Source organism: Dermacentor variabilis, chromosome 4 (assembly GCF_050947875.1).
Source record: "Dermacentor variabilis isolate Ectoservices chromosome 4, ASM5094787v1, whole genome shotgun sequence".
NCBI classification, from domain to species: Eukaryota; Metazoa; Arthropoda; class Arachnida; order Ixodida; family Ixodidae; genus Dermacentor; species Dermacentor variabilis.
This window is the reverse complement of record NC_134571.1, coordinates 113,788,345-113,798,553: the sequence shown is the minus strand read 5'-3', so window position 1 is coordinate 113,798,553 and position 10,209 is coordinate 113,788,345. Positions and strand designations below refer to the sequence as shown.

The following is a 10,209-nucleotide window of genomic DNA, read 5'->3' as shown; positions in this document are numbered from 1 at the left end:
TGAACGCCCAGTATTGACCGCGAAACAATATGTAGCCCGGATTTGAGCGGGAAGTCATTCAGCGAGGCACCAAGGGCGAGCGATATTGTTCCGGTGACCACTTCGTGACTGCCTAGAAGCATTTATGCCCACCACTAGCGTATACAGCGCGCTGTGCTCTTTAGGAGCCATCTAACGGCCCTGGCGACAGTAATTTCTTGCCTATCTTGCGTTTTAATTCTTTATGTTCTTTTCTTTAGGAGAATGCGGGAATAAAAACCGTAAGAACGGCTTGGCATAAGGCCACATTCCCTTCGTTTCGGCGTACACAACAGGTGACATCGAGCTTTGAAAGCAGCATGCAAGTCCTTGCTCTTTTTTTTTTAGATTAAAAAAATATATTTAAGAGAACATCGCGCATCGAAGTGTTCAGATAGCTTACTTGAAGAGGAGGGTATTACTTGAACGGGAAATCGCAGTGTTCAGGCAGCTAATTAAAGATAGAATCAATAATGACGATTTCGCATTTTCACGTCTCTCACACTTTGTACACGTCTTGTTATTGCGAAGTTGAAGTCACGCAGTGGAGAAGAAGTCATGTCTGCTGAACTAAAGTTCGACTAGCACCACTTTCGACATATCCATCCCCACAGCCTGCTAGAATATGCATCGGCGTTCCAGTTAAGATAGCTTGGAAGCTATGAATTGTTAAACCGATACACATCGTAGCACATTTTAAGGACGCGTACCTAAACACCGTTTGTGGTCGTTTAAGATTCCTGCTAAGGTGGCACGAGTTCTAAGCGGACACGACGCTTGAATTTCGCATGCAGCATTCCAAGGCAACTTTAAAAATACTCGGCGAATATGCATATTGATACTAGAGCGGCGCATCATTAATTTCCAGCAGTGGATTGTTTGTCGTAGATACAGTGCGTGTGGGCCATAAATAAATAAATAAATAAATAAATAAATAAATAAATAAATAAATAAAATAAAAACAAGACAAAGAAAGAACGCCTAGTTAAATTTTGTTGCAGTTCTTCGGGGCTAAGTTTACGAAGTTTTCGTTCGTAAGTGTGCTTTGCCACAGAACAGCCCTTTTGATAATATTTCCAGTCATGATAGGATGGTATTTCTCCTTAAAGGACCCCTCACCAGGCCACATAGAAAATTTTGGTTACGCGCTGGAAGTTGTTACGTGCCCTCTAAAGAGCGTTCTACCGCAACATTTTTTCTGGTTTGTTCATTATTAGCAGAGATAAAAGATAAAAGTATTTGAAGTGGCGCGAACCCATGATTTCATGAGGCGAGCGTTACCGCCAACATGGACACTCTCTCCACTTGCCCCGTCTAGCCTCCGCAAGCGAAATTCTTTCCCTGCGTTCTCCCACACCGGAGCCGGAGGATCGCACGAACAATGCGTCACGGGTCCCGCCTTCTTCTTCCTCTCTCTCTCTCTCTCTCTCGCGCGCGCGCGTTTTTGCTGAGTAGCGCATTTCCGGTGACGGATCTCGCGCGCGAGCTGTTGCGCTTTTTCTCGTTTCGCACAGCGGACGATTTCGCGCGCTCTGCAAGAGAACACCTGATCACTGCCACAATCTCGAGCAACGAGGCAGGTGGGAGAGGATGAAATAGCATGATCGCGGCCGCCACAACACGACGGAAAATGACATAGTTTCGTTTTCTGTGCGCGCGACTGTACGATGTGGGCACAAGCAGGCGAAACGGAAGTGCATCTCTCTCACTACGGTCCGAAGTATAACACGCGGACATTCAGTTCGTATGTTTTATTATTTCTTCTAAACTTTACTTCGTCTATTGAAGCCACAAATTAAACAAATAACTGTTATTTGTCTCACGTGTCACTCATCGTCACGTGTCACTATGAGCGACGTCACAGCAATGCCATGTATGTAGGCGCACTTGCTCGGTATACGTTGGCTCTCCGGCTTGGAGCGCGGCGTCCGCGAGGAGAGGAGCAAGTGGCGTCTGGTTTGACATTTAAGCTCTTTTCGCGGCGAGTAGGGATGCAGTATTTAGCAGACACGATCGTTAGCGCGCATTGTATGCGCTGCGCTTGTCATCTCGGCCAGACCTGGTGAGGGGCTCTTTACGGACGTTTCTATGGCAAGTTCTTTTTAGGGATATATATGGACCCCGTTCGTTTTTGTGGTTTGACGCAGTAGTAGTACGAATCTCATTTTGCACCGCGGATATGCGTCGTATCCGCCTTGCGCACCACGACCGGAGCCGTATCACGTTTACACACTAGAACCACCAATGTTTAGGCCTAAGTCGCAACTACGAGGACGACAGGAGGCTCGCCTTAAAATAAAATGTACTGATTCACTTGACACTAGTATTTCGAACTACGAGAATCCAACAGTTTTCGCTTGCTATCGCTTCCGCCATTCATAGCCGTTTAGAGAAGGGTCGTACAACTTAAAATTAGCAAGAAACAACCGACCGAACGAGCGAGCGAGCATGCAAACATTCAATCACGAACGGTTTGGTTTCTCTGTGGAACATTACATGGTGTTGTGCCACGCTGCGTGCCTACATCGAGGCAACGGGCCCTTCTCCCTCTCCACCTCGTTCTTCTGAAGTGGTTGCCCTTGGTGACAACCTGCAAAGTTCCAGGAAAGTTCCGAACCCTTTTCGCGGCTCGAAATGAGTACTCCGGGGACACAAAGCACCATGACGAGTCCACTGGCAGCCTTCAGAATTCCACAGAACTGCTGGCCCCTGCCGCGGAGAACGGTTTTACGCAGCTTATTTTTTTGGCACGCTAGAAATGAGTTCACTCCCGATGGTTGTGAGAACTGGCTCACGCACAGTGGAGCATCAGGTGAATACGTCTGTGTCCCGTTGACGAGTGCCGTATGGGCAAGGCTGAGGTGAAAACGATTAGGTCACAATGTTTGATGGTTGGCGCAGGGCCAACAGACCTGTACCCCTGTTCCTACGCTGTACTGCAACGGTGAACTAGCAAGTTCTAGCTTATTGTGTATAGCACTGGCAAATGAAGCACATTAATGAGTACGTTAATTTTCATGCCAGACCGGCCGCATGTGGGTACACGATTGTGACCATCTGAGCGACACGCAACCGAAAGCGCCTGCTACGTCTTCGGAAAGTAGAAACAAACACGAAAATAACCTGGTCGAGGAAGTGCGCTGGACGCACACATGAAGTGCACGGTCATCGCATTCTGTGCTCGATTCTACGGTCAGAATATGCACCTACTCACGACAGCGCTAAGACAACCCACGAAAACTCACAATAACAAACACGAAGATCGCATTACGTCCCTCGAAAGTTTCGTTTCGATCTTATAACACGTCGTTAGAATACCAAAAAAACGCCGCGGCTGCATATTGTCACGCGTCGTTTTTTTACCGGCATTTGTTTTCAACGAATTGGGCCTATTATTGTCGCTCAACGAATTGGGCCTATTATTGTCGCTCGGCGCAAGATGCGGTTACACTATACCGAATTTATAGAACAATGTCGCGAATTGTTAGAAAAGAAGGCGTGTCTGATCAGAGTGTGCGCGCGTCGCGAATAGTTCTACTATGTACGCGAGCACCAACAATCATTTAGAAATGATAGACGAGTCACGTATAGATGTCCTGCTGTATGTATAGAGTATGTATATATGTATAGAGTCACGTATAGATGTCCTGCTCGATCTGGAAATGCAGATTCGAAGACCCACGACTGCTTATGCTCGCCGCTATCGTTCTAATTAGATTGTTGCTTGTTTTTCTGGACATAAGTTGGTGCAAAAAACAGTTAGGTTCTTAACTTAGTGTCTTGATTCCATCATCGTCACTGTATAACAAGAAAAATACGTGCCCTTTGGCTCCATTATGTTTCACAGAACATAAAAAAATAATGTCTTTATTTCGCCGGGTCCACTTGCAGTCATGAGTGGCAGAAGCCGAAGCAAGCAGAGTTTTGCAGAATAAGAACTAAGCACAAACAGTAAGCGGGGCACCAAACAACCTGCAGCGAAGAGATTCGGGTGTGAAAGGAAGAGAAAGCGCACCATTATCAAAAACCACCCGCTGTTGGATCGTGATCGTCTGGCTTTGGCAAATACAGGAAGTATTCAAGCTGCGGCGCGAATGATAAGACATGGCCTAAGAGCTTCGAAAGGTAAAAGGCAGCTTCTGATGGCACAAAACACCAATACGAGATCGTTGCCGTCGTATCGGTAGCTGATAGGCCTATGTTTTGTGATATCAAAGACACTGAGCTAGTCTGGTGTTTGCTGGTAGTTTATTATGGAATGAAACACAAAGAAAATATCATACGCAGCTGTATGCTTGTAGATTAAACAATTGGAACGATTTGACAGCCACTCGAGCGGAGGTATCGTTAAAAGGTTCTAGTTTGTCAATTTCGCTCCCGAAATGCGGACACAAAATATATTCTACAGCACTTTCTTGCTTTTCTCTGGCCACTCTTTTTTATTGGTCTTTTCCCCTGGTCTGACACACAACTATGATGGATCGAAAGCTTTGAAAGCTGGTAGCAGAGTATCTAATTGATACCGAAATCATACTAAAGGTTTGGGCACGCCTTGCGAAGCGAGCAGCAGACAGCCAGCGGATACAATAATCGTGCGCAGATTCGTAATTTTTACCCCTGACTGTTTTATCAGCACCACTCACGGCGACCGGAGTGAACATGCAACACCCTCCGAGTTTACTCTGGACCCGAACTGTGTGGTTTTAAGCAGAGGAAACTGACTAGTACTGCGTTTCATGTACTATTTTTGTTTCTCATTCTACCGTGCACCGTGTCTGTCCGGATGTACCCATGACGTAACTATTGCTGGTTGATGGCTATCGCTGTACAACATGGCTGAGTTTATTCTCCCTCAACGTACCCGAACTCGCATAAAATACAGCGTCCCACCATGAACTTCGTGGAACAACATGAACACACGCATAAATATAGCTGGCATCACTTGTTGAATAGTGATTCAATAAGCCTTAAGGTTTCACTGGTTTAAGTCGCATCAATTTAAACGAGAAGTTCCGAATCAAGAGGGAAACTTCTGGGCGCAGGCGTGAGATCACAGGGGGCGTTGTCGCTGGCGCTGGCTACTACGCAGGCAGCGACACCCGCTGCGCAGTGATGGGATGGAAGCAGCCCGGCCTGCGGTATTCTGAAAAACAAGGGGCGGACGCTTACAGCTTTAGTTGACACAAAGCAGCAGCAAGACACGTGTGCGACATTTCAAAATGTTACCCTAACTGACCCACTTCAGTTTAGAAAACGGCGAGGTAACTTATAAAGCGTCATTCACTTTGGAAGCGACTTTCGATCCTCGATGCTCATTCCTTACACGAAAGCAACCAAGTGCTGTGAGTAACGCACTTCTCCATCAGAGTTTTCAAGGGGAGCTTATTGTTTTCTTTTCATAATTCGAGTTGTTTCACTGAAGCCTATTTGTAGTTTATTTGCTCACGCATAGGGAGCATGGTCTGGGCCATCCACCGATAATTACTGGTGCTGCTTATGACGCAAGACAGGGCTTACAACCTTGAGGCTATCGGAGGGTATGATTGAGATAGGCAGAAAGAGAAGGCTGCATTTCCCGAGACCTGTGTTTGCAATGCGGCACCTTTAGGAACTATGGGTCACGAGCAAAATTACGCAAAACAAGACTCTAAGGTTCTGACCGATGTTTTCTTTTTACGAAAAACGCTGGACCTTTGCTCCGGGCGAAGTGTCTGTAGCGCTTACCAAGCTCGGCCACCTTAGCGATAGTTACGGAGGCAAGCTATCGCTGTTAACTTCTAGCCTGAATTGCCCTGATGCTTCCGATATTTCTGGGAGGCCTCCGATACGCTATACAGGGCGCATGTACAGTCAACAGCAAAAGTTTGCGGGATGCGCGAGCGCGTGGCAAAGCGACCCCCCTTCTAGCGGTGAACCCCTCGTGTCGAGACCGACGCCTGCACGCATGCGCGTCCCTCCGAGACTGCAAACGTGCATGTTTCCACGCCTCCTCTTTACGTGCCGGCGATATCCGAATGTAGCCGCGAGGTAGCCCTCCTGCGATATGCGCCGTGGCGGCTTCGACGGGCAGAACTTCGTTTATACAACGGAAATCAATTGTCCATTTTCGTCTTGCCGGTCTCCTTCTATAGAGCGCGTCTTCTGCCACGTTCTTCTGCGGTAGAACGCACCGTTCGTAAAATGAAAGAAACAACGAAGATAGGCTAGGAGAAGGTGCAGCCCAGAAAAAAAAAATGACATGTTGCGTTCGCCACCGCGCCAGACTTATGCGTCAGCGCTCGTGACTAGATAAAAAGCGGCCGCAGCGGCACCCGCAAGTTCACGCTTCTAAGCACGTTTCACACAGTTTCGCCCGTCGAAGCCGCCACAGCGCATATCGCAAGAGGGCTACCTCGCGGCTACATTCGGATATCGCCGGCGCGCAAGGAGGAAGCGCGGAAACATGCACGCTTGCAGTCTCGGAGGGACGCGCATGCGTGCAGGCGTCGGTCTCGACACCAGGGTTTCACCGCTAGAAGGGGAGGAGGGTCGCTTTGCCACGCGCTCGCGCATCCCTCAAACTTTTGCTGTTGACTGTACGCTAGCGCTCACGCCTCGTCTGCGCATGCTCAGTGGCGTATCTTCCGTGCCGGTTACTTTCCCGGTGCGGGAAACAACCGGTCTGCTATAACTCCCCGTTACCTAATTCAGGGACGTATATGTTGCCTTTGGGCGGCGACGACGCTGCTGCTGGCATGTATTTCATGTACCTCCTTGCACGATGCCAAAAATGAGCGCAAGCTTTGGACGCGTGCCTTTTGAGTTAAGGCTATTTCTCATCGCCTCAAACATGATATTCCGAATCACATTGTCACTTTCGTTTTATTATGTGAACGAAGTCTTAGTGGCCTTAACAGCGAAAGAAGTGTCAGAGCGGCGATGAAAACAAGCTGTTTCTTTGAAAAAAGAAGAAATGCACAAAGAGAAAGAAGCAAATATGTGCTCATCGATTGACCCGCCGTGACAGCTTAGCGGCTATGGTGTTACGCTGCTGCGAACGAGGTCGCGGCGGTCGCATTTCGATGGGGACGATATCGCGAAATGCAGAAACGCCTGTGTCCCGTGCATTCGGGGCACGTTAAGGATACCCTGCATGGTGGTCAAACTTAATCCCCCAACTAGGGCGTGCCTCAGATAATCAAAGCGTGGTTCTGGCACGTAAAACCACAGAATTCAATTATATTCAATATCCATTGATTGTTCTTTTTTCAAAGCAGTAGTAATTTATTCGCTTTACTTGCTCACTTACATTTTCATAGTATATGTACCCTTTCTGCAATTTTATGCAAGACATTGATGGAATATATCACGCTTGCTTAAAATAGAAACATACCTTTCCGTACAGACGGCGGGGGCGGTCATCTGGGCAGCATGTATCGCACTCGTGGAAGCTCTACGTCCTGACCATTCATGTTCTTGCACGTAAGCTCAAAAATCAGGGCGCGCTTGTCCGGGTCAATCTTTTGCTTGGACACCTCCTCAACCACTTCACTCATGCTGCGGATAGAAAACGGCAAGGGCTCAAAACAGTACGGATCACATTTAAGGTAACTAGTATAACTGGTAACTCGGCAAGGCAGGTCAGTTCAACGTACTATTACAAAGCCAGCCGTCATGGATACTTGCAGCATGGAGGGCTAGCCGGGTCATTATTACGGATCACGGATAGTTTTTCTTTTTTTCGGCCACAAACCAGACACACGCGAGGAAGTCGGACGAAACCGGAGCACACTCGAGGAAAGTATCCCGACTTAATAAAAATAAATCTTGTTCTCTCTTCCTGATGGCTAACTTTATCTTTGATGAAAAGAAGAAGACAAGGTGCAAAGGGCGGGACAAGCGCAACCATCTTCATTCGCATCAAATCAAACTTATGGCATGTCGATCTTATATGTATTACCATACCAATTTTGGCTTTCGAGGTACTTGATCTTCGAGGACAATAGTCATGCGGGTGAGTGATTGAAGCATAAAGCGAGGGATCAAGAGAAGGAAATGTTTGTACGTTGGCGGTATATCGGTCTGCCTTACGCATCTCGGATGAAGTCTCTGAACAGTCTCTGAAGTCTCAGACGGCTTTGATTTGACTAATCCGCTGCTACGTTAGGTGCTTTGCAGCTGGTCTCGTCACAGAATTCGCGCGTGCGTGCGTGCATGCGTGCGTGGTGTGTACGTGCGTGTGCGCGTGTGTGTACATCTTTGTGGTTTCTACAAAGACTACAGTGTCCACAAAAATTTGGGCAGTACTCATATACGATATGACTACCCAAGTAGGCGAATAGCCGAAGAGCGTCATGTCTGAGGCATGTACAGCAGTCGGATTCATCTCTCACGCTTCCGTCCGGACATGCTGCGCCCTCTGGCGCCGCCGCCATGAAGTCCGCGCAATACCCCAGTGGTGCGCAACCAGTAACCCACGTTGGCGTCAAAGAGGTTCACTGAAGAGCGACCCGCCGTGGTTGCTCAGTGGCTATGGTGTTGGGCTGCTAAGTACGAGGTCGCGGGAACGAATCGCGGCCACGGCGGCCGCATTTCGATGGGGGCGAAATGCGAAAGCACCCGTGTGCTTAGATTTAAGTGCACGTTAAAGAGCCCCAGATGGTCGAAATTTTCGGAGTCCTCTACTACGGCGTGCCTCATAATCAGAAAGTGGTTTTGGCACGTAAAACCTCATAATTTAATTTCACTGAACATAGGCACATTCCTAGTGGCGCATGCTCAGGGGCACATGGCCACGTGAACGGCCCACGTACAATTCAGACTGCACTTAGGTTCGGGATCGGCCCACATTTCTGGCGGGATGGCAAGACAGCTGGATAGAAAATGGGTTCGACAATGCCACGAATGCTGTTCAAATTAAAAACCAATCTTGTCAGCCAAATAAACTGTCTAAACTTTGCCCAATCGCGCTTTATTTCAACAAAAATGCGTCGAGCCGCATGTAGCGGCTTCTTTATTACACACGCATTGCGCAATTGAAAAAGAAACAGCTCTCAACCCGCATCTGTGTATCACTTGGTGAGTAAAGGTCACTGTACTCACGATAGCTCGAGACGACTCTTGGAGGACGGCTGGAAGGTGGCGTACAGCACTCGCTCCCCTTCAGATACTGCGATGATTTTGACGTTGTGCTCGTTCTGTGTGAATTAAGGTGGTAGGCGAACGTTAGGCACTCTGTGCGGAACGACGAAATTTATCGCAAGAGCGTACACAAGAAAAGAAATATGATAACAGACTTTCTTATTTTAAGGATGGCTTTGGCTCTGGAACCCTTCAAAGGTATACTGCAATTTGTTCCAACTGTCACTGGAAATTTATATATGAAGTATACCGCAATCAGCGGAGGTTGTTGCCTCCGGCTGTCATAAAACCACCAAGCCGCAGCGCATGTACCATTGGTATCAGTTTGGACTAGAATGTGTACGTGAACAGTTAGAGCGATAATAATTGAATGGTTTTAAACAAAGCTTGCAGAAGATTCGCGAAAGCTGTTCTCTCTCTCTCTCTCTTTTTTTTTTTTGCCGCAAGTGACTATTTGTGCACTCTAGAACGTATATACATTCTACACGTCAGAATATGAGGAATGTGATATATAATATCGATTTTCCATTTATATATTTAAAAAAAAATCCATTTGAAAGCCTCCCGTTTGGCAGCGAACAGCATATAGGGTGTTCTTTCTTTTTTTTAGCTGCACCAAAATTTTAAATAAAGCCTGCAGCAGTTATCGACTCGAAACGAATTCTCAGGATGGTACCGGTTTCGCGATATACGCCGTCAAACTTGCGGTAAAAATTGACTATTGTTCTACCTATTTTTTTAAAGAAAACGCTATATTATGCATTGCAGCACTAAAGTAACTGGAACGCCAGTGCATTTAGTTATCTCAGAACTCGTGTAGTCCCGACTATTCGTTCCAAGCGGATATCCCTTGCGAACTCACCAGCTACAACTGGTAAATTTAAATACGCGCCCTGAAGTATTTCACTAAACAGTTAATTACGCAATTACTTGAACTATTCAAGACGATGAGCAAAACGAGAACAAGGTAAAAGCAGCCTGTTCACCTTGTTCTCGTTTTGCTCAACGTCTTGAATTTCCATCTCCCGCCTTCCCCGTGTTTTCCCTGGATATATCTATTCAACTAAGCAT

At 47.2% G+C, this 10,209-nt stretch overlaps 1 protein-coding gene across 1 annotated transcript in view; it reads right to left on the bottom strand.

The window, feature by feature from the left end:
- Positions 1 to 3,898: 3,898 nt before the first annotated feature.
- LOC142579635 (ubiquitin-like modifier-activating enzyme 1) overlaps positions 3,899 to 10,209 on the bottom strand; it is a 46,497-nt gene continuing 40,186 nt past the window's right edge. Inside the window, exons 24-26 of the mRNA XM_075690032.1 lie at positions 9,100 to 9,194; positions 7,391 to 7,554; positions 3,899 to 5,161 (exon numbers count right to left, since the gene is read on the bottom strand). Coding sequence (XP_075546147.1) covers positions 7,416 to 7,554; positions 9,100 to 9,194 — 234 coding nt within the window. The 3' untranslated portion in view covers positions 3,899 to 5,161; positions 7,391 to 7,415. The remainder of the gene's footprint in view (positions 5,162 to 7,390; positions 7,555 to 9,099; positions 9,195 to 10,209) is intronic.